This window comes from Sorex araneus, chromosome 2, assembly GCF_027595985.1.
Source record: "Sorex araneus isolate mSorAra2 chromosome 2, mSorAra2.pri, whole genome shotgun sequence".
NCBI lineage: Eukaryota > Metazoa > Chordata > Mammalia > Eulipotyphla > Soricidae > Sorex > Sorex araneus.
In genome coordinates this window covers 73,874,207-73,899,212 of record NC_073303.1, presented here as the reverse complement: position 1 = coordinate 73,899,212, position 25,006 = coordinate 73,874,207, and the positions used below count along the sequence as shown (strand labels likewise).

General features: G+C 39.7%; 1 protein-coding gene across 2 annotated transcripts; it reads left to right on the top strand.

Annotated features, from left to right (window-relative positions):
- Window positions 1-6,362: 6,362 nt before the first annotated feature.
- Window positions 6,363-22,989, top strand: GDAP1 (ganglioside induced differentiation associated protein 1). 2 transcript variants are annotated; one of them, XM_004602382.2, is made up of 6 exons: window positions 6,363-6,576; window positions 7,540-7,732; window positions 16,609-16,782; window positions 17,816-17,910; window positions 18,816-18,930; window positions 19,872-22,989. In XM_004602382.2, exons 1-6 carry the CDS (start codon window positions 6,460-6,462, stop codon window positions 20,252-20,254), a joined length of 1,077 nt encoding a protein of 358 aa, XP_004602439.2. In that variant the 5' UTR covers window positions 6,363-6,459; the 3' UTR covers window positions 20,255-22,989. The 2 variants fall into 2 exon arrangements, with proteins under 2 accessions (XP_004602439.2, XP_054982971.1); XM_055126996.1 differs by having other exon boundaries at window positions 6,486-6,576; window positions 7,540-7,587.
- Window positions 22,990-25,006: the final 2,017 nt, after the last annotated feature.

Sequence of the window (25,006 nt, the reverse complement as noted above, 5' to 3'; positions counted from 1 at the left end):
TTCTCTAGAGAATACCACCACTTTTGTTTTCCAATTTTCCCAGGGTTAAAAAAAGGATTGAGTATTCTTAGAAATATAGAGACCTCTTGTGGCCATTTATAAAAGTACGTAAAAAACCAAAATAACCACCCTCCAAACCCTAGAAAATACCAATTTATTTAAAGGTTTCATGATCTCTGGTTAAGTTGATGTACATTGAAATATATTCATATGAATTCCTAATACTTGTAAAAGTATATAAGGTACATGAAAGGAACTTATGTAATAGTAACTATAAACCAAATCAGTCATAGTTATTTTAGAGGATAAATTAAAATTAGATCATAGTCATCTAGTTCAGGAACTTTTCTAAACTGTTTTTGTCTTTTGTGAACAGTATCAACAGTGGATTTTTAGCATAATTTTATCGGTAAGGAGACTCAGGCTCAGAGAAGTAATGTGATCAGTTATTACATAACACCAGTCAAACCCATTTTAACTTCAATTACTCAGAAATGTTTAAATGTTAAATTTTTAAAATTTATCTTTACACATAGAATGTCTAAAGCAGACTAAACAGTCTATACCATTATTTTATTAATAATGTTAATATGTTGGGCTGGAGCAATAGCACAGCGGTAGGACGTTTGCCTTGCACACGGCCAACCCGGGTTCGATTCCTCCGCCCCTCTCGGAGGGCCTGGCAAGCCACTGAGAGTATCTAGCCTGTATGGCAGAGGTTGGCAAGCTACCCGTGGTGTATTCAGTATGCCAAAAACAGTAACAAGTCTCAAAAAAAAAAAAAAGGAGACATTACTGGTACCTGCTAGAAGCAAATCGATGAGCAACGGGATGACAGTGACAGTGACAGTTATTATGTTAGTATTTGCTGAGATACAAATTATGCAAATAAAATAATGTATTATTAATATTGGGAATCCTGCATAAGGAGACCCCTGCCTCTCCCTCTTCTTTATATTCTCTTAAATGAAATATTTTCTGAATGTGGCAAAAACTGCATTATTTTTGATAATATTAAACCCCAATGCCAGTTCATTTAGTGCTTACAGGTTCCTAGTTTTGCTTTTGGGAACATATGCTATAGGAAATGCGTAGTGTTTGATATGGCCCATGTGCACATTAATTTTTATCCTTAAATAGTAAAGATAATGAAAGGAAATAAGTAGTTGTCTGCGGAAGAAGCAGAACTAAAGCTGGCTGGAACAGGAAAATAGTAAATGCAGGTCAATGTGTGAAATACTTAACAAATGTACCCCCAGAATTTTGCTCCTTCTTTTACTCCAAACAACATATTGAATACTAAGTTACAAGTACACATACTCTACAGTATGCTGCTAGATATTTATTTACAAACTCTCTGGGAAAAAATCCCCCACAATAAATAGTACATGTGGATTTTTGTAGTGTAAATATTTTCACCATTGCTAGTTTTTAGCTACTAATATGACATCACTGAAGAGGGAGTTAGGATGAGAACACAATAGCAGAAACTTACTAATTTCCATCATGTGACTACGACATGCATATTTATATGTAATATTGCATCATAATATGCAATAATATTAAATTCAAACATAGATACAGGAATGCAGAAAAATGATCAGGAAGAGATGATTTCTGAGTATTTCCTAGTTCTATTTAATTTTTTGAAATTGCAATTTAGTTTTATATTTAATAGTGTCAGTGTTAAGCATCCTGCTCGAAAGATTCCTAAAACTTGAACAGTCATTTCTCATAAGCCAACATGAGTCAGTGGTTACACAACACTAAATATATTGACAATTGTACCTATATGGTGACTCTCGTGGTTAAAGTAACATCATCTCTTTTGAAAGATGATGGGTTAGGTACATTTTCTATATTTCTAACAATCTCCTAATACCAAACTAATTCTTTCACTGTGTTAAAATACCCTTTTACTGTGTTGAAATCCCAATTTTCTCTCCTGTACACTTGAGTTCCCCATGGCTGTGGCTTTCACCTTTATGTATTCTGGACTTAGCACTGTCATTGGGACAGATGGACTCAGTAGACGCGTTTTAAAGATACATTTAGCTGAACTCTTGTTCACTAGGATCCCACAATCTAATGTTATGGTGTACAGAGACACAGCTACAGAACGCACATACAGAGCCAGAGAGACAGCTTAGTGGGATGAGCACAGGTTTTGTACAGAAGGCCTTGCCTTCTATCCTGGGTACTATCCTGGGTACTAACAGGTCCCTCCAGCAGCTGCCGGAAGGAGCCCAAGCACAGCACTGAGAGTAGCCCCCAAGCATGAACAGGTATGGCTCAAAAACCAGAAGCCAAATCAAAACAAAATGCACTTACAAAATTACAGATGCTCTGAACAAGTCTGTGAATGAAAACACTTTTGGTATCACTAAGCAGTGGCTTTGATTGGGATGGAAACTAGTATGAATTCTCAATCCATAAAAGTAGATGTAGTAATTCTCTTTTTACCTCATTATGATTAAAAAACAACAATAAGAAGACACTATCATGTTTTCTTATCTGTGTAATGAATTTTTTTTTCTGTCTGATGTGGTTCACGTCTGGCTGTGCTCAGAACTTACTCCTCACCTTGTGGTCAGGAATTATTCCTACTAGGGCTGGGGGATCTTTTGTAGTGCTGGGATTTGAACCCAGGAAAGCTGCGTGCAAGGTAAGCATCCTACCCACTGTACTCTCTTTCCAGGTCCTGTTTAATCATTTCTTTAAGAGGTAACAGAAGGGGGCTGGAGCGATAGCATAGCGGCTAGGGCATTTGCCTTGCACGCAGCTGACCCGGGTTCGATTCCCAGAATTCCATATGGTCCCCTGAGCACCGCCAGGAATAATTCCTGAGCGCAGAGCCAGGAGTAGCCCCTGTGCATGGATGGATGTGACCCCAAAAAGATAAAAAAGAGGTAACAGAAGCAAATACATATTCATTATAGAAAAATCACAAAGTATAAAGCATGTAGAAAGAAATCTAGTTGTATATTACAGGATTGATGTTTTGGTGAGAAGACGCTAGACAATAGCATCCAGGGAGCACCAAATAACATTGACTTGAACCTAGATGCTTTGTTTTCCTTTAAGTAAAAGTTTGGAGTTTTGCAGCCTGAGGTTGGTGTGGTGATTCTGCCTCCCTATGTCTATTCTGCAGATTCAATTTTCTTCCAGCTCAGACTAAGGTTATCACTAGGGTGTGGCCCATTTCATTCTGGTCAGAGTCAACAATTACTGTTCAGGAAACTGAATGGAAGATGGGATGAAGAAGAGGCACAGGACCAACAGTCTCTTTAAGGCAGCTCTCCAGAATTTGCCCTGAAGCACATCAATTTCATTCCATTTATTAGAACATAGATAAAAGCCTGTTAGTTTAGCTGCAGTGGAGCCTAGGAAATGCATCTTTTATTCTCAATAGCCAAGTGCTTAGATAAAATTTCTATTATCATCATAGAAGTTGGAAACAGACTTTAAAGGCTAACTTAGAATTTGCTACAGCATTTCCAGGATTAAATTTCCAGAGGAATGGGTAAATGATTAATTATACCAATTTCAAGTTTGTTTTGGTGCATGCATTTCTCTTCTCAATATCTATGCATATTTGTATTCTAAAGTCATATACATTTATCATTAAGCATTATATTTCAATTTTCAATATACTTCAATTTAATCATTTTATTCAGGCTTTAGCGATAGCGCAGCGGGTAGGGCGTTTGCCTTGCACGCGGCCAACCCAGGTTCGATTCCTCTGCCCCTCTAGAAGAACCCAGAAAGCTACTGAAAGTATCTCGCCCGCACGACAGAGCCTGGCAAGCTACCTGCGGCCTATTCGATATGCCAAAAACAGTAACAACAATTCTCACGATGGAAATGTTACTGGTGGCCACTGGAGCAAATCAATGAGCAATGGGATGACGTGACAGTGATTCAATGTCCTATAGATGGATTTACTTTGGGAAGATTTAATAGGGTAAATCTCAGTATTTTAAGAAATCAGGTTTTAATTGTCAGAATTTATTTTCTAAGTTAATTTTTAACTGAATAAATCTGACACATGTAACTTTAATTTGATATATTTATGTATTATAATATGGTGATGCTAAAACAATATTTATTTCATACTAATAATACAATGTCATCCTTGTTGAATAAAATATACATTTTATTTTATATTTTTTCACTATCTAACAAGAATATTAAGTTTATTCAGATACTGAGATAGCAAATAAATTAAGAAAGAAAAAGAACTATGTAGTATGGAATTTGATGGTGGAGAATTAAAAATAAAGTTCTTACATGGAAAATGAAGATTATGAAGGTAGTTGTAACAGTTTTGAGGCCTCAAGAAAGAAGAGTAATGGGGCTGGAGCAATAGCACAGTGGGTAGGGCTTTTGCCTTGCACCCGGCTGACCCGGGTTTGATTCTCAGCATCCCATATGGTCCCCTGAGCATCAGTCGGAGTGATTCCTGAGTGTATGAGCCAGGAATAACTTCTGTGCATCGCCATGTGTGACCCAAAAAGCAAAAAAAAAAAAAAAAAGAAAAAAGAAAAAGAAAAAAGAGTAAAACAAACACAACACAAATACAAACCTAATCTATGCATGCGGTTGTGAGATGCTATTATGCTATTCTTCTGGCAGTAATTTTAAAGTCCTGAGTAATTTTGATTTATATACATGGAATTCCCAAGGTAGTGGTTTCATGGTGTATATTTTTACACATGATTAAGTGACAGTTTATCTGAGTTTCAACACCACTCCTTCTCGTTTTAAAGTTTTGCTTTTCCTTCTTTAAAGAGTAAACTGATTAAAAAAGAAAAGAACAACGGTAACTTTTGTTTTGAAAGTTCAATTAACTTAGGAGTTTATAGAGACATTTATAAAATTATTGAGAACTAAAAAATAACAGTAGAGAACAATAAGTGAGACATTGTGAAGAGGAGACAGAACCTTGTGAGATTTTGCCTCTTCAAGGTTATCCTTTTTCACCTGAGTTTGAAGGCTGCCTCTCTTTTCTAACAATATCTCGTACTCACCTTAAGACAGACTGCTCTCATCTCTATGTTGTTTATTTATTTTATTGTCTATCCCACCAGACTTAAGTTTTGGTTATATCAGGTGTTATACAAGAGCCCAGTAACATGCCTGGTGCCAATAAACACTCGCTGAAAGACTTATGAAAACATTCATTTAACAGTCATATTCATATGGACTCCAATACATTTTGTTAACTTAATAGAATACCGTTTTTTGTTTTGGGCTGGTGCTCAGGACTTACCCCAGACTCTGTGCTCACGGATCATTCCTGGCCAGCTCAGGGGACCATATGAGGTGCCAACTATCTAAGCCTGGCCTGCCAAGTGCAAGGTATGAGCCTGAACCCGCTGTACTATGGCTTTAATTTAATTCCTGAATGAAGATCCAGAAATATGCCCTGAGCACAGTTGGGTGTGGCCCTCCTTCCTTCCCCCCCCCCCCCCACACACAAGGTGAACAACAGTAGCAGTCTAAAATTATGATTCTGACCATGGTCACAGAGCATTTTTATAAAGTAATTGAGCTTGTGAAAAATATTAAGTGCCTAGGCTGTGGTGGATGTTTTTACATTGTAATTAATTATGTGATTCTCACAAAAAAAATCTCCTGAGGGAAATGGAATTATCACATTTTAAAAGTTGAGCACATTGAAAGAAACAAAGTATAGGAACACAAGTAATTTGGCTCTAAATTTTCTGTGCTTAGTAGCTATTTTACCTCATCACTGTCCACAAGAGAGTCTTCTTATTGTGCTTGCATTTGTTCTTATTTTATGTGACTCCACAGTTGAGTCCTTTTGTTGTTCTTATTACAGGTTTTTTTGTTTGTTTAGTTTTGGTGCTGGGGATGGAACCCAGAGCCTCCTGCAGGCAGGCGGATACTCTGAGCCACAGTCCTGGCCTTGCTCCAGCATCTTTGAAAGAGAACTTAGTATCTTCCTTCTGTTTCTGTGTGTCAATTGCTCCTTCCTTTCTGCAAAAGGCGCACGCTGTCTTCCACAGAAACGCTCCAGCCTTACTCCAGGGACGCAGAAACTGCTGCTTTATTTATACGTGAGCAGCACCGATAGGTGAATTTGCAATCAACATTTTTTCCCCGACTCATCTCTAACAACCGAGGGCTCATATTTAGATTGCCTTGCTGGAAACCGATTTAACTGCACCTGGGAGAGGGGGCGGGGGCGTTCCCGGGGCTCCGCATCCCGGCAGACGCCCCCGCACCCTCTCGGACGGACTCCGCGCCCCAGCTTTCCCACGGCGGAAACTACACTTCCCAGTGGTCTGTTCGCCTCCCCGAACCCGGCTCTCCGGTCTCCGGGAGGCTGTGCGGCTGGTGGGGTGGGGTGGGGGGGAGAAAGACCTACGACGCTCTGCTGTGTCGGGGCGCAGGGCGGGCAGGTGACGCCCACGCGCGCTCTGGCACCCCGCGATGGCTCAGAGGCCGGACGAGCCGAGCGGGGGTGCGCCCGCGGGGGGCGCAGACAAGGCGGACGCGGAGGTGAAGCTCATCCTCTACCACTGGACGCATTCCTTCAGCTCGCAGAAGGTGACGGCCCGGGGCCGCGGGCCGCGTTTCAGCACCGGGACAGCTCCCAGGAGCCCGGGCCGGGCGCCGCCGCCTCCCGGGGCCCAGCGGGGCGGCCGCGCGCCCTCCCCTCCCGGGGACGCTGCATGCACCCAGCAGGGAGGGAGAGCACCGGGGAGCCCGCCCGAGCTGCCTGGGATCGCCGCTCGCGGAAGGCCGCGGGAAAACATCACCTCTGCCATGTGGGATGGAGGCCTGGTCCCCCGCGGCCGTGGGGAGGGAGGCAGGGAGAAGCGCCATGATCAGTGACGCAAAATCCACAGTTCCCTCCTTCAGTGTGCCTTGTTTACTGTTCTTTTCAGTTTTCACAAGGCCTAGCATTTGTGTGGTTCGATTTTTATTTTTAATCTGGGAGGACCCGACTAAGTTTAGGGTCCCCCAAAGTGGTGATGGGGAACTTGTCTGCAGAATGAATGTAACTGGACTTATTTTTCTAAATTATTATTATTATTATTATTATTGGACTGGAGCGATAGCACAGCAAGTAAGGCGTTTGCCTTGCATGCGGCTGACCCGGGTTCTATTCCTCCGTCTCTCTAGGAGAGCCGGGCAAGCTACTGAGCGTATCCTGCCTGCCAGGCAGAGCCTGGCAAGTTATCTGTGGCTTATTTGATATGCCAAAATCAGTAATAAGTCTCACAATGAAGATGTTACTGGTGCCCGCCCCAGCAAATTGATGAGCATCGGGATGACAGTGATACAGTGATGATGATGATGATGATGATGATATCATCTTTTCGACTTCGTATGTGTAAGACGCTAGACTATACCCCACTTGTTAATTTCAGGAACAGGGAAAGCTTAAGAGAGTATGGCAAATAGAAGTGTTTGGGGGAATCACAGAAAAACAGCTTATTGTGTCCCGGGATGCCATTTAATTGAACACCTACATGCTGTTGTAGTAACCATTGCGGACTCTTCCAGGTGCGCTTGGTAATTGCTGAAAAGGCATTGAAGTGCGAGGAACATGATGTAAGTCTGCCCCTGAGTGAGCACAATGAGCCTTGGTTTATGCGTTTGAACTCAACTGGAGAAGTGCCTGTCCTTATCCACGGTGAAAACATTATTTGTGAGGCCACTCAGATCATTGATTATCTTGAACAGACTTTCCTGGATGGTAATGTTAAGGCTATTTGTGATTTTTTTGTTTTCCTTTCAAGAAAATATGTGTCCTTCCCTCCCTCCTTCCCCCTATCTCCTCTCCCTTCCTCTCTTCCTTCCCTCATTACCTCCTTCCTTCCTCTCCATTCTTTCCTTCCTTTCCCTTTTTGGTTTCATGGTGGTGGCTTAGATAAAAAAATGTTTCCATTTCCATGAGCACGCAAAAATATGCCAATAATATATTTCATATAAAGTCATTGTAACTATTTTAAAAGAATTTTATGTATATTCCTAATTTTAATGTTGGAACTTTATTTTGAAATTCAATTCAGAACTCTTAAAGATGTCTTGAAGTCAGTTGCATATTATTGATATTATAGATGTTCTTATGAACATCATACTCTTCTAGTCTACCAAATGGTCCCACTTAAGAAATAGTGTAAGTTGTGAGGGACAAAAACAGTAAGAGGGGAAAAGAGGAATTTATCTTAGGCAAGGGAGAATTAGAATGTTGGTGCGTTTTGAGGTTTTTGTCTCTGTTACTTCTTAGTTTAGTTTGAATTTTGTCTCTCATTTTAGGAATTCATATGGTTTACTTATAGTCCTTTTAAGTAATCAACATTCTGTAAACTTAATGATGCCAAACTTGTCTGTAATATGTGCATGTGATTCATTGCAACTCACTTTTACTCACTTCTTTTCATGTATATGACACTTTTTTTTCTATCTGGGCATGTAATGAAAAATAACTACATTAAAATAGTAGTTGGTTAAGCTATCTGAGGTATGATAGTAAACCTGAAAAACACAGGGAAAGTGAATGAATTAAGGTGGATATAGAAACACTATTTAAAGCTGTATCTTTTACTATTTGTAACCTCCTTCAGTGAATTTTAATTTGCCACAAGGCAATAAAAAGTGGACATGAAATAATTACAAAATAATAGAAATATCCACGTTACTTGCCTTTTGTGCTCAAGGCTTGTATCTGGCTCTTCGCTCGGGTCATTTCTGGCGATGCTAGGATGACCATATGTGGTGTGGAGGACATAGCCAGGGTTGGCCGCATGCAAGAAAAATGCCTTGACCGTTGTACTGGGGTTATCAAACACATAATATATGGCCCTACATGACATATATATTTTTTATTACTTCTGAAAAATTCAGTAGGAACCTGGAATCAAGGATGTCATATAGGGAATATTGAGGTCTGGTGCTTATATAAGAATTCTCTTAAAATCATGTCCCACGATTTTATAGTAATGAAGCATTCTTAGGAATTTGAATGTAGTCTGCAAATACTAAATGTATTCTAGCATGACAGTAAAGATTCACATTTAAGTCATGATCAGGAAATATAACTTTAATTTAAGGATACAATTTTATCAAAATATATTGAAACTCAGCTGTACCAGATATTTAAAGGACTTGAATTTTGGACTGGAGCAATAGTACAGTGGGTAGGGCATTTGCCTTGCACGCGGCCAACCTGGGTTCGATTCCTCCGTCCCTCTTGGAGAGCCCGACAAGCTACAGAGAGTATCCCATCCGCACCCGCACAGCAGAGCCTGGCAGGCTACCTATGGCGTATTCGGTATGCCAAAAACAGTAACAACAAGTCTCACAATGGAGACTTTACTGGTGCCTGCTTGAGCAAATCGAGGAACAGCGGGACGACAGTGCTACAGTGCTTTAATTTTGAAGTTGTCAGAGCACTGAAAAGCATTTGTCTAAAAGATTACTATTATCATTATTATGGGGGTTCCTCAATCAGTATTCAGGATACCCAGAGGCCTGTCCCAATGATACTCAGCAAATTGGGCCTCAGGCATACATAGGCCTGAAGGTGTGGTACTGCTTGGGCTGGTGCAATGTTAGGGACTCTGAGTTACCCCATCAGTAGGTATGTACCTGGTTATGTTTGGAGGATTGTGTGGATTCAGGAATTGATTCAGGATTGACCACAGATATGACATGCCCTTAGCCTTGTATTTTTCAAGATCCTATGGAGTTATTGATAGCCTGGCAAGCTCCCTCTGGCGTATTCATATGCCAAATACAGTAACAATGATGGGTCTCATTCCCCTGACCCTGAAGAGCCTCTAATGTGGCACCGAGTAAAAAGAGGCTGTTAAAATCTCAGGGGTAGGATGAATAGAGACGTTACTGGGTCCTCACGAGCAAATCGTTCATCAGCGAGATGACAATGACAGTGACAGTGATGGAATTATTGAGATTTATTAAATATAACAGTAAAAGCCTCTTAGAGATAGCTTCAGAGCTATATGTGTTTTCCAGTATAGCTACTGAAATTGCAGAATAGCAGAGTTTCTGAATGTGGGGCAAATACATGGTAAAAAAAAAAAAAAGGAAATGAATCTTCAAAAAGCATTACTGTGCAAAGAAAAGAGACTTTAAAAAGTAACTTCTATAAAACTGATTTTGTTCAATTTTCAGTAGACATATGAAGACATTAAAATGTAACAATGCCAGCTCTATGTTACATTTATTCAACAATTGCAACAAACTGATGGTGGCATTTTTGCCCCAATTATAAATATTTCTGTTATCTTAATTATAATACCAAGTGAGCAAAGATAATTCAATATTGAAGGTGTTAATTTATTGAAAATATTACTATAAATTTGCTTTTTCTCAGAATATCCCAGATGTAGATAGCTTATTTCTATAATTAGACACCATATATTCTTCTGTACTGTGGTTAGACTTGATCTTTCTAGTCTCAGAGTAATGACTTGAATTATAACCATATCTTTGGTTATACCTTTTGTAACCATACCTTTGTCTTCTTTGTTTATAATTATTATATTTTTAAACAGCTTGTTCTTTGACATTTTGAAGGGCAGAATTTTGTTTAGCTCTATGATGCACATTATATATATGTATATATATATATTTTGGAAGTAAACAGATTTTATTTATAGGTTTTTGAAGGAAGGAGGAAGGGATAAGCGGAAAAGGAAAATAGTAGGAGAAACGTGCTCAAGAGAGAATGCGGGCTTCTCCAAGGATGGAGAGAGCTCTACACACATCCTGGCACTAGACGCGAAAGCATGAACGTACACATCTCAAGAGGGGAGATGTGGGCAACACATGTGCTCGGCCACGTGGGCGCAAGCAGCACATGGGCTCAGGCAGCATATGCGCGCCTAATGCACATTATATTTTAAGTAAAATAAAGATATTTTAAGTAATATATTTAAATATCTCATATTTTAAGTAAAATATAAAGTCAGCATAGGGAAGTTCAATAGATTTTTCTTGAGCTAATCAGGAAGACCTGGAAGTTATTAAAATAAACCTAAAAGGGGAGTCTTTCTTGAAAACAAGGTCATATAGTACCCTCTTTCTGCCCTTACTGGAGAATGTAGGAAACAAGAACATAGTAGTAAACAATGGGAGATAACTTTTTAAGCCTCTAGATTTTGTAGTTTGCTCTTGGGGAAACTGTGTGTCATTTTCTTTAATAGTGGCTCTGCAGCATTGTTATTCTAGCCAGCCATACTGGGACCTGAGACTGTTTGGAGCTCTTTGTCCCCATTAAAATGTTGCAAAATGCTTTTATTGTTTCTGACTTTTGAAACAACTTCTTTTATTTTCCTCTTCCTCTTGTGTATCACATCTCTCTGCTTTACTCCTCTCTGCTTCTAATTTGAAGCTTAAATTCAGGGGCAATACAAGACCTGCCTTGTCCCTAGTTCTTTTGGGAAGTTAAATCTTGTGTCACTTTCTTCATTTGTTTTTTTCTTGTATGTTTTTCCAGTTGGCCACTCATTGCTTTCCTATAGCAATCCTTCTCCCCCAGGCCAGTACTCTCTTCTTTCTGGGCTTCTTTGAAGTTCCTTGGTTCTCTGCCTCCTTGTCTCCTTAACCTTCAGCTGTTTTCTCACTGCCCAGTAAAGTTGAATACCAAAAAAGATTTTCTGTTTAAATATTTAAGGATTCCTCCGTCCCTCTTAGAGAGCCCAGCAAGCTACCGAGAGTATCCCGCCCACACGGCAGAGCCTGGCAAGCTACTGTGGCGTATTCTATATGCCAAAAACAGTCAGGACAAGTCCCACAATGGCGATGTTACTGGTGCTCGCTCGAGCAAATCGATGAACAACGGGATGACAGTGGCAGTGCTACAGTTTTCCTAGAAGGATTGGAAAGCAAAATAGGATGAAATGAGAAGGACGATTCCTTGTACAATTTAAAGGAACTTTCCAGTTGCTTTTCAAAAATCTTTCCAGAGGCTGTGAAGACTGTCGGGCTGTGGGTATGAGCCCCTGTGCGCACCATGGGCACGCCAGATACTGGACAGGGCATCTCTGAAGTTAGGAAATGAGCTGGGGCTGGGGCCAGAGGACTGCAGTTAAGGTTCAGGTCTGGTGTGCAGCCCGCCCAGCTAGGTCCCCAGACCTCTTGGTCCCTGGAGCATTGTTGGGTGCAGCCCTGACTGGGGGTGGCTGGGGTAACTGTGGGCACCACAAGATCTGAACATTATCTCATCCTGGAGCCCTCACATTGGACCATCTACCAGGTTGGCCGAGTATCATGGGATAGGAGCTCCCAAGACCCCTGAGTACCACTTGGAAAGTCCAGCCCCTCAAAAAAGTAGAAGGAAAGTGAGTGGCTCATTTTGGAAGAAAAAGAGCATCTCATGTACTCTTGATAGTTGGGCATCTCATGTACTCCTCAATAGTGTTTCTTTTTCTTTTTTTTTGGGGGGGGGGAGAGTAACCAGCTGTATTCCCAACTGTATTCAGGACTTATTCCTGGCTCTGTGCCAGGGAACACTCCTGGTGGATGTGGGGAATCATATGAGATGCCTGGCAAACCAGGGTGGGCCACATGCAAGGCAAACACCCTACCCACTCTACTATGGTCTGGCTCTCTTCCTTAGTGTTTTAGGAGTTAGTTACATCACAGAAGCTCTCTGAATAGGAGAAAATTCTTCACCTTATGTAACTTCCCAGAAAGTCAGTAGGTGTTATTTCTCTTTTGACTTTCCGAGGGAGGAAGTGGAATGTTCTTCTGGAGACTTACTAGGTCTCTGGTGCTGGAAATCCAGCCCGAGCCAGGAACCCTACAAGTGATTGTAAGGGGACGCTGTGAATCACTGTATCACTTACTGAAATGCTTAAATCCCCAGAGAAGCAGTTTCTCAACTTTTGGGTCTCAGAGGCACTTTTGTCTTAAAAATTGAGGACAGTTGAAATTATTCTTGTGAGCCTCCTCTTTTAATATTTATATTGTATTCCAAATTAAAGTGGAGACAAATTGAAGACATGGTGCCTGAGGTACCTTTTTCCCTCAAAGGAAAATAGGCTTTGTTTTACTGTTCCAACCCGCTCTTTCCTATAAATTACAAAGGCAAGGAAATTTGAAGGTCCACCCAGGCCTGCAGAGGCTGTTCACATTTTCTTAGAAATGCAGATTAACTTAAGTTAGGAGCAGTGGCTGCTGGTGGTGATTAGCTCTTTCCTGTTTGCTTTTTCCCAAGCAAAAGAAATAATCACAGCTCCCCTTCTCTGTGACCTAAAGTTATGTCATCATCATCATCATCATCATCATCATCATCATCATCATCCCATTGATCATCGAATTTCTCAAGCAGTCTCAGTAATGTCTCCATTTGTCTTAGCCCTGAGATTTTAGCAGCCTCTCTTTACTCGTCCTTCTCAATGGTGCCTCATTGGAGGCTCTTACAGGATAAGAGGAATGAGACCCATCATTGTTACTGGTTTTGGCATATGAATATGCCACAGGGAGTTTACCAGGCTCTCCTATGTGGGCAGGAAACTCTCAGTAGCTTGCCAGGTTCATTGGGAGGGAGAACTAGGCTATAAGATGTCACTGGGGGTCTATGTTTCTGAGGTGTGCTTTTCAGTGAGGATGACCTCCCTCTCTGAGAAAAGCATCTTTTTGTTGCTAGAGTAAATTTCATATAAGATCTACTCCCACTTTTTTTTTATATGAAATCGCCTATCCCCCTCCTTGATACTCTTGGTTCCTTTTCTTCAATATTTTCTGCCACGTACATTTTCTCTACATGTATTATTAAGTAAATTATTTTTTTCCTTTGCTTACTTGATTTTTTGTTTGGTTTGGCTTGGGGTCTCCCAACTGATGCTCAAGAGGCCCAGGGCTGCTTCCAGAGATTCTCGGCCAACCAATAGTGGTTCTGTGTGACTGTCCCTGAGGATGTGGTGCTATTCAGGTCTTGCTGTGCCAGGGATTACTGGGGCCACTTGGGCGGTGCTCAGGAGGCCTCCAGGGCAGTACCTGATGATGTTCAGGGAACCTTGTCCTGCTTAGAATCAAACCAGGGTCAGCCACCCACATGCAAGACATGTGTCTTAATCCCTCTCATATCTCTCTGGATCCTTATGCTATGTTTTTATGAACTTTTCATTATGTTGAACAGTCACAAAAAAAATCCAAGGGGCAGAAAATTTTTCCTGTGCCCAAATGCACACTTCTCATTAAAATGTCAGTGATGGAGTCTTCCCATGTTCTTAGCATTTGGAAAACTGGCAAAGAAAGACAATCAGAGTGCCAAAGCAATTAATATCTTAGTGTTACTATAACAGAAGTGTTAACTTTGTGGATTCAACGGATGTATCTTGGGAAACCCGAGATCCTCAGTTCACACTTTGAGAACTGTTTCCCTTAGAGAGTTATGAATAGAACTTAGGAGATTTGAAATTATATATATAAAAAAACCCAGCTAATTTTGTGTTTCCAGGTAGGCATGAGTCAAGAATTCCTGTAACTTCTTTAACAATAGAAATCATAGCTATATTCATAGCATGCCCTATTGCAGATTTTCTTAAAATATCATTGATTATCACATTACTTTGAAATTAGGTAGGTATTAGTCCTATTGTTAGATATTAGCAGTATATGAATAAAAGGTTTCTATCTTAGTATTTCATAATTTAAATTTACTTTGGTAACTACTTTATTATACTACATTTCACTTGTACGCCTATGCTTGTTTTTGTGCATTTAGGAGGAAATTGATAATATAAAAAAATTAAGAACCCCATTTAGAGTTATAAGAACCTTAGAGGTTCTCCAGTCGTATAAAGGCCTATATCATGTAGTTCTTGGAATCCTGGTGATTTGTTTGAAAGGCCAATCTGAAGGGCTCTAGAACTAAGGTCCTGCAGATTCCTTACTGTCTCCTACTCATGAAGGGAGCTATGCAAGGAGCTGTGCTTTAGTTGGTTAAAGCTGCTGCGGGTGTGCAGTGAGTAACTGAGGCTTCACTCTTGGTAATTTTATTGCAGTCTCCATAACTGGACTATCTAGAAGAAATTTGATATTTACTCACTGGATCAATGATTGATGACTAATAACTGCCAACCTCCCCTCTTATCTCAATGAGTTTGGTCTTAGGAGATATTCTGATGAAAACACTTATTTTGTGACAACTAACTTGAGTTGTCAATGCTTATGGATAAGCAGGTGATACTTAAAAGGATTTTAAATTAAAGTAATAACACAAACTTATAAGTAAGTGAATAAATTTGAGACTTGCTCTTGTCATGTGTGAAGCCAACTTGTTGACATTTTTCGACAGGAGTTTGAAAATGAGATGACAGTATTTCAAGTGTTGTCGCCCTGACCTTTGAATCATGTAGTTTACCTTTATTCATCTTATGTAATGAAAGTAATTCTGAAGGGTTATCGTCCTGATCTTTGAGTCATGTGATTCACTTTGTTCTTCCTTAGTGAAAGCAAACCCTGTGAAGAAATTACATGATATAATAAAACAGAGCATTGACATAGGAGTTAGAAAACTGGAGGGTTGGGTCACACTTAATGATGCTCAGGGCTTATCTCCTGGTTCTGTTCAGGGGTCATTCCTGGTAGTACTTTGGGGATCATATGCAATGTTACAGATCAAATCAGGATCATGTAAGCACCTTATCCCCTGTACTATCTGGAAAAACAGTTATTGTTTCTGCCTCTAACTATCTTAATTAGATAAACTCTCATCTAATTGAGAGTTTTTGGAAAAGCTTTTCTATAACTAGATCTCAGGGATCCAAATGATTATAGAACTGCTCTTGATCAAGTATATTCATTCATTTACTCATTCATCCATTGATTGATATTTATTCATCACCTACTATGAATATGTATTAGGCTCTGGGAAGACAACAGAGAATGGTACTTGATTTATGCCCCCCAAATCCATAGTCCAGACTCTAACCAGAAAATAAAGATTTAGGTAGAACTCTAATATTTCCAGAGTTAAATATTAGGCATTCTTGATGAATTCTATGAAGGTGGTCAGTGACCTGCCAATGTCTGTCATTTTGGGTCATTAACCCAATTGAAATTGGAACCTAGAAAAGTGTGTCCTTGATCATCATCTGATAATGAACTTTAATTTACTTAATCAATATTTACTGAAACCCTAAAATCTGTGTGATGCCTTCATTACTGAAGGGGCTCAAGGGGCAGAAAGATATAAACAATTCAGATGACAAAAGCATCAACAGACTATGTACAAAGTTATTTTGTGTATGAAGAGGAGGTTTTACCTGACACAGATGTTGGCAGTTGTAGGAGGTTTAGGAATACCACAAAAAGCAGTTGGCATTTTTAACAGGACCTTGAACGTTAAGTCACAATTTTTAAGGTTGGAAAATAAGAGAAATCCAATGTGATCATGGTTTAGGATCTTCTCTGACATATCAGATCATTAAAAATCTCGAAGTTTTGGGCTAGGGAGATAAAATTTTTAAAATTCCCTAACGTAATGTCAAAAATGTTATGATGAGGGGGATTGAGGTTTTGTTTTTGCTTTTGGAAATAACGTCGCATTTGTAACCTTTTCTTCAATATTTGTGTGTCTCTGTGTGTGCATTTTAGAAAAAACACCCAGACTAATGCCTGATAAGGAAAGTATGTATTACCCACGGGTCCAGCATTATCGAGAGTTGCTGGACTCTTTGCCGATGGATGCCTATACACATGGCTGCATTTTACATCCTGAGCTAACTGTGGACTCCATGATCCCAGCTTACGCAACAACGAGGATTCGCAGTATGTAAATTTCTGGAAATTTGTCTTAAGTTTCTCTTAATTTGCTTTTTTTTTTTGAGAATTTCCACATCCTGTTGTCATTGAGAGAAGAATGGGAAGATTCAGTTTGCCTCATGGAAGTCTGTGTTATAAATTACTCCATGCACCCATCAAGTTAATCTATGCTTCAGCTCATCAGCTAACAAGACATTTACAGTTGTACAGTTCATAGAATCTGATGTTCAGTTTCTTGGTTTTGGTGACCAAGATTGGGTAGAGCTCAGAAGAGTAGTCTGTGGAAAATTCAAGAATATAACACGGTCTCAGGGACAATTGAACTGGGAATTGGAAAAGCTTGGATCTGCTGGGACTTCTGAGCGGCTGAGTGCACAGATTTGGTCCATTATTTTGTTTTGTTACAAAGGCGGTAAAACTACAGGATGTTTAACCACTGTTCTACTTCTAGATTTAATGATTGGTGCATTACTGAGACTGAGCAGTTATAAACAACTCTTTCTTTTCCTCTCATTCAGAAGTAGAGTTGGATTAGTTCATGAAATCTCAGCGCAGAGGTTATAAGCAGATAAGGAAAGGTGGTATCTGTGCACTCAGCTGCTCAGAACTCCCAGACGGTCCAAGTTTTTCCAAGTCCCAGTTCAGTTGTCCCTGAAACCATGTTATATTCTTGAATTTTCCACAGACTATTCTTCTGAGCTCTACCCAATCTTGGTCACCAAAACCAAGAAACTGAACACCAGATTCTATAAACTGTACAACTGTAAATGTCTTGTTTGCTGATGAGCTGAAGCATAGATTCACCTGATATGCTGGGCATTGCTCTAAGTACTTTTATATTTCATATTTAATCCTCACCCTCCACAGTCAATATTCTGATACTTTCATTTGGAAAGGGAGCAGACAGGCCAGAAATGTGAAGTTCTAGGCCAAAGAGGACATGAATCCCAGAACCTGTACTCTCATTAATATTTCTCCAATTTTTTTTTTGTATAGAAGGGAGAACATCATTTCTGTTAAAAATTGTTTTTATCATCAGGCCAAATTGGTAATACTGAGTCTGAACTCAAGAAGCTCGCTGAAGAAAACCCAGATTTACAAGAGGCCTACATTGCCAAGCAGAAGCGTCTTAAAGTAAGTAAACCAGATTGTCCCATTAGCACTGGCAGTTTATATTAAATGTACTTTATGGGTATAGTATCACTATTTCTAAAATACCTTCTCTTAAATATTGTAAGTTCGCAGTACACATGTTACCATTGGCTTCTGCTATGCTTTTAGAAATAATTTTCTTTATTAGATTTGATATTCAAACCTAAAGTCAGTTGCTTAAAAAGCAGACATTGGGCAGGGTGGTTGCCAGTGAAAGTTATAAAATGTGGAAAGCAAGGTATTTTCTAAAATGTTCTACCGATCTAGAGTAAATTTCAGAATTTCAGGTATCCTACTACATTAAGGTCTTCCTAGGTCAGTGAGTTGTTTGCCCCCTAAAGAGCAAGGCTTTGCTTCGTAGGCAATAGTCAGCCTTTCTCTTTCCATTGATTTTTTCCCCCATGGCACAAAATCAAAATGTAGCACATGTTAATGCCCCCAAAATCTTCCTCTACTTGCCATCTTCCTTCATCTTATCTTAGTTAGGATGAGGGGCTGTCCCAATGCCGGAGTTTCCAGCACATCCTGTACTATTAGTCTCTCTGCTCACTGCAAGCTTGTTGTTCCTCTGACTATTCATTCCGTTATAGCTTCTACAGTTTCATCTTTGAGTTGGACATCGAGACACCTTTGGGTCTCTCTTGTACTTTGTCTTTTCTGGTCACTTGGCCCATGAGAGTTGCCAGTGAGCTGTGGGTCTGGCCGTAAGAGTATTTTCACAGCTGGGATGTTCTCTCTTAAGTTTGCTTTTGCTTTAACGAAGTGACCCTATTTCCTGTCATTGTTTAGAATAAGCAAACTCTAGCTCTGAAAGAGTTTATATATCTTCTTTTTTGGACATAGTTTTTATAGGCATAAATAACATATGAGCTATTTGTGTTAATTAGTCAAAGCTGCTTGACCATGACAATGTAAAATACTTGAAGAAAATTCTTGATGAGTTGGAGAAGGTTTTGGATCAAGTTGAAACTGAGTTACAAAGGAGAAATGAAGAAACCCCAGGTAGGTTCTCATACACACTATTCCTTCTCTTGGACACCAGAGAATTTACAAAAACATTCTTAGATTTCAACAAAAATATTCCATAATTTGTGATTGGTGTTACTCCTGGGGAATTATAATTTGTGACAACAGCAGTGATACTGAATTCAGCTAATTTGGGGGTCTAATTGTAAATAAGTCTTCAGGTCTGTGAAATATGACCAGGAAATGATTTTTTGGCACAATTTAGATGAGGATTGGTGAGGTACAACTATCCTGTTTGAAGAATTTACATTTAAGGTGGTTTGGTTCAATAACTGAACACAAATTTGGATATTCTCTCTATTTCTTTCCCCTTAGACATGGACACAGGCTCTCATCTAAAATAAATTGTAAAATGGGGGTCAGCCTGCATAAGTCTGCAGATTGACTCTGAGCACACATGTATAGTCCCTGTAATCACTGATTATGCTTCTGGCCAAATAGATCATTTGTGCTATTCTAATTAACAATAGAGTTGAAGATCATGTTACCTAAAACTTATTTCACCATAGAAATTCTCTTCTACTTGAACTAAATCGTGGAGAGCAGCAACCATACACAACACTGAATTTTATGAATTTTCTTAAGACTGACCTGTTATTCTTCATAGAAGAAAATATGTATTAACTTCTGAACCTGGTTTGGAGATTCTCAACACCTCAGAACATTAACAAAAAGATAAGCTTTCAGCCTCAGTGGCTCCAGTTCTAAGGCCCTAAAAGGCTGAATTGTCACCCAGTCTCCCATCCCTTGGGATTCATTTGTGTGGACTTCAGTTTTTTTTAGAAAAAATTACTTTCGGAGTGTGAGTGTCAGGGATGTGGAACATGGCCTTCATCTGGGTTCTCACACATATGGTGCATGTGAGTTTCTCAATCCAGTGTTGGCCCCTCACTCTTTATCTTTCCTTCTCTGCTCAGAAGAGGGCCGTCAGCCTTGGCTCTGCGGAGAGTCCTTCACCCTGGCAGATGTCTCGCTTGCTGTCACCTTGCATCGCCTGAAGTTCCTGGGCTTTGCGAGGAGAAACTGGGGAAATGGAAAGCGACCGAACTTGGAAACCTATTATGAGCGTGTCTTGAAGAGAAAAACATTTAACAAGGTTTTAGGACATGTCAACAACATATTAATCTCTGCAGTGCTGCCAACTGCATTCCGGGTGGCCAAGAAAAGGGCCCCGAAAGTTCTTGGCACCACCTTTGTGGTTGGTTTGCTTGCAGGAATGGGATATTTTGCTTTTATGCTTTTCAGAAAGAGACTTGGCAACATGCTATTAGCGTTTAGACCTAGACCAAATTATTTCTAGGCTTTTACAGACCGAGTGGTGGAAGTTCATCCAACCATTCTGCTCTATTCCTTGTCTGCTCTTCCAGGCCCAGTGGGCAGCTATTAAAAACATGAAAAAAAAATACAACATATCTAATTTACTTTACTCTTTGGGTTGCTTATGTGGGGAAGAGAGGCAATGAAGAGTTTTTTGTGAGCTGGTGACTTATTTGCAAGCCTGAACGAATCCATTCTTAAACCATGGTTCTGTCTAGGCTGACGGGGGTCAGAGCAGTTTTAACTCTACATGCGAGCTCCAGGCCTGACTGATTTAGGGGTAAAGGCTATTAGTATGAGCAGACCTGGGTAGCCAACTATTATGGCTTAGGTTTCTTCATTTGAGGCTATCTTGATGTGCTGTGTTGAACAGTGATCAGTCTTCCCGCCTGGAATTTAGACAGCAGCTTTTTTACATGCCACAGGGATTTTGATAGCAGCAGGAAGTGGCAGTGCCTCCTGTTCTTAGGCAGACATAAGGGACGCAAAGGAAGAGGGAGCAGAGAAAAGGGAGAATGAAGTCTGTCTGTCCTGTATTCTGAAGAGCAGTAGAACAATACAGCCTCTAGCCACCTCCAGTGCCACTATGGCTTCCTGTCCTCTAGTAAACATATTACACTCCTGTGTCCCCTATTCACACACCCATCTGCATGGAGTCAAGATCTCCAGGGGCAGAGGACTAGGGCATCATTGGTCAGGGGTTAAGCTTGAGAGAACAACAAATTTTGCATTTACAGCACCTCATTTGACCTTAGTGTTTACTTCTTGCTTAGGAATTGCCCTCATTGTTCCCAGTAAGAGTAACTTTATATATGGTGGATGTGAACCGTGTCTGTCTGGCATTTACATGAATCTCCTCAGTGATATGAAAATGGTTCCTTTCTTTTTCTTGTGGTCCCCCAATTTAATGGTGCCTGTGAGATGCCACTCCTGTGAATAATCACGTCCGACCTTGGCCTGTAAAGCCCTGTTCATGGTCACAAGTATCATTTAGACAAATGTCCCAGCTAATCACTAGCTTGACAAATGGCTGGGTAGCGAGTATTTGAATCAGCTGGGTTTGTTAAATATGTTCATTTGAGGAGGCTGTGTTTTAACATACTCTTATCCGGGCTGACATCTAGCTCTGATCACCCACAAAGCCTTAAAAGGTTACAGAGAAAGAGGAATTGATCCTCAATTTAGAAGAGAAGAATATGTAGTTATTTAGTGATGTTGAATGATGTCATGCATATGGAGGCATTGGAGGATTGCTGCAAGTCCGTCCAGAAGAAACCGTTTCAGGTGTGTCCATAAAAGGTAGATTTGCTCGGAGGTTTGTGTGCAGGACAAAGCTTTCATAACAGTACAAAGACATGTCCTTTGAAGGGCAGTGAGAGCAGTTTCAGCTCACTGGGAAAAGAGAGAGAGAGAGAGAGAGAGAGAGAGAGAGAGAGAGAGAGAGAGAGAGAGAGAGAGAGAGAGAGAGAGAGAGAGAGAGAGAGAGGATTTCTAGCAAAAAAATCTTGCTTTGGGCTGACTCAGATTATGCAGAATAGCAAGGATGTGCAGATGTCTTCATTAATAGGTAACAGTCATACCTAAAAAACAACTTTTTGATGGTAATATGATTCATTTCGTGATCTGTGTGTTTTAGAAAATCTACACAAACTAGTTATTTCCTGTTTACAAGCATTTAAACCATCTCCAGAGTAAAATTAGTGGGACCATCATTGACAGACTGGCAGCTTAAAGAATCTTATTTTTGCATTTTGGTGTAATGTTGTAAAGTCTGAATTTGGTGTGGGGCATTCTAATCCATGTGTTCATAAAGTATTTCAGAACACTGATTAATAGTACTTTATTTGAAGCAGAATTAGACATGAAGGATTCAGTTTGGGTTTAAAAAAGTCACAAAAAAAAGAAAAAATCTACAAGGAATATTTATCTTTAAAAGGTTTGTTGACTAAAAATAAAGAATCAAAGTTCAGTGTTGTTTTATTCCTAAATTTCTACTATTACTGAATCAGGAAAAAATTCTAGAATGTATTTATAGTTTTATGAGATTCATTGAAGATATGCTTTTGTCAACAGTAGAATATATCATGACAATTTCACTTGTTTCATGAATGTTCTTGTATTTATATTTGTTTAATATTTGTTTGGAGTTGTAATAGCCACTAGATGCCGCTGTTGATCCAGTAGTATCACATTGAGCATTCTTACCAAGACTTGTGAACTAGTTCAAGTAAAGATAACCATTAATGACCTTTGTTTTAGAAAACAGCATCTTCGTCAGATTATTGATCTGTAAAATAGCTTGAAGCACATGTAATATTGATTTCTGATGCTTTGGAAGGACTAACAGTACCACACAATGTCAAGTAAAAGTGCTGAATGTATACTATTCCTAGTAAATAGGCACTAATTTGTTTTCTTTTTTTCATGATCATTGATGACTGGCTAATGTGCTTTGCAGTTTCCAAAATTCATTTTAATATCACAGAACAATGTCTGAGGTACTAAAGTTGTATTGACTATTATGCCTTATTATGTATGTACTATTTTGTTACTGCAATTCCATTTTTCCTTAATTGCCGACAGTTGTAAATTGCTTGCTTTTTTAGTAACTATTGATATTATACCAGTCTTTGTTAATTTTTTTGTGTGTTTAATGTAATAGACAAAGATAGCATTTTGCCTGTATGATCAATAAACTTAATTGGGGAAGGAAAAAAAGTATTTGTTTTGTGATTTGAAAGAAAATGGGCATATTTTGTTATTTAAAATAAAAGCATTTAGGAGCTGGAGGGATAGCACAGCGGGTAGGGTGTTTACCTTGCACGCAGCCAACCCAGGTTTGATTCTCAGCATCCCATATGGTCCCCTGAGCCCTGAGCACTGCCAGGAGTGATTCCTGAGTGCAGGAGCCAGGAGTAACCCCTGTGCATCACCAGGTTTGACCCAAAAAGAAAAACAACAACAAAATAAAATAAAAACACTTAGAAAGAGTGAAGTAAGTAGAAGTAAAGTATTTAGAGTAGGAAGAGTGTCATATTTTTCTCAGAAAAATGACTAATTCTTGGGCACTTTGGTGCTGGGAAGGTTAGGTAACTATATACAGAAAGTTGAGTGCTTGCTTTGCATGCAGCCAAACTGGGTTTGATCCTTAGCACCGCATGTGGGTCCTTGAACCCCACCAGAAGGGATCTCTGAGTACCAATGGGTATTTCAAAACCCCCCCAAAAAAGATGAGGTAACAATATACATCGAAATCATAAATGTCAACACCTGGATAGGCTTATAATCTAAACTATAATATTTTCATTAAAGAATAAAAATGATTAGTGGTAGATGGGTATGGGCACTGTGGTGGTGATGCAATGATACTGTACATCATAACTAAAATTGTTTAATAATACTGTAACCATGTCATTAGACTTCAAGAATAAAACTTACCACTTCAAGGTTTATTCAGATATACATAACTTTGTGGTTAAATGAAGGGCAACTTAAAGAATAACGTTGATGGTGCTGGAGAGATAAGTACAGCCAGTAGGGTATTAACCTTGCATTTGGCCCACTGTGGTCAAAATCCAGCGTCCCATATGCACCCCTGAGCACAGGGAGGAGTAATTTCTGAGCTCAGGGCCAGAACTAAGCCCTGAGCATGGTTAGGTTTTCACATTGGAGGAGTTCCTTTGCAGAAAGCCACTTCAAAAGTGATTGTGTGAAAATACTGATACTATGAAAGTTTGTTTATTTTTTTTCAAACGGTGTGCTAAATAGGGTTGGGTGATGATTAGCCAGTGATGCTGGCCTGGCAGTTCAGTGCTGCCCTGCAATGTATTTCTGGTGCCAGGGATCAAATTTAGGTTCTCAGACATGCAAGGAAATATGGTCAACATTTGAACCATATTCCCAACCTGAATACTTGTTTTTTTGCAAAATGTTTTTTTGTTTGTTGTTTTTTTCCCCCCCAAACCTGGCAGTGGACTGGATCGATAGTACAGCAGGTAGGGCATTTGCCTTGCACATGACCGACCAGGGTTTGATTCCTCCATCCCTCTCGGAGAGCCCAGCAAGTTACTGAGAGTATCCTGCCCACACAGCAGAGCCTGGCAAGCTACCTGTGGCGAATTTGGTATGCCAAAAACAGTAACAACAAGCCTCACAATGGAGATGTTACTGGTGCCCGCTTAAGCAAATCGATGAACAAAGAGATGACAGTGCTATAGTGCTACAGTGCCACCTGACCGTGTTCAGGGCTTACTCTGGCAGTGCTCAGGGGACCATGAGGATGCCAGGGATTGAACTCCTGCTGGCTCTGTCCAAGACAAACAACTCTATTGCTTTGGCTTTCAGAATAGTTTTATTACATATTTTTTCCAGTGTGTTGCATAGTCTTCTTAACATATTTATCTATTATTTTGAATTAGTTCTCTTTTATTGAATTATGAATACTCAAATTACCATCCCTAAAGTTTGCCTTAGTGAGCTTAGCCATTATTTTTTTTATCAAATAGAATCTGAGTGCTGTTTTTGTTTGATATTCACCAGATTAATAAATTAAGTGAAAATCTTACTGTCCTAAATTTTCTGAGTTGGCAAACAAAAGATAACAATACTGAATATCCGTGAAAAGTCAAGTGATTATGTAAGTGTAATCTGCTCAGAAGAAAAATAAAGCACCGTGGTATAGAGCAGTGATTCCCAAATTGGGTGATGTTGCATCTAAGGGGAGTGCTGGAATTTT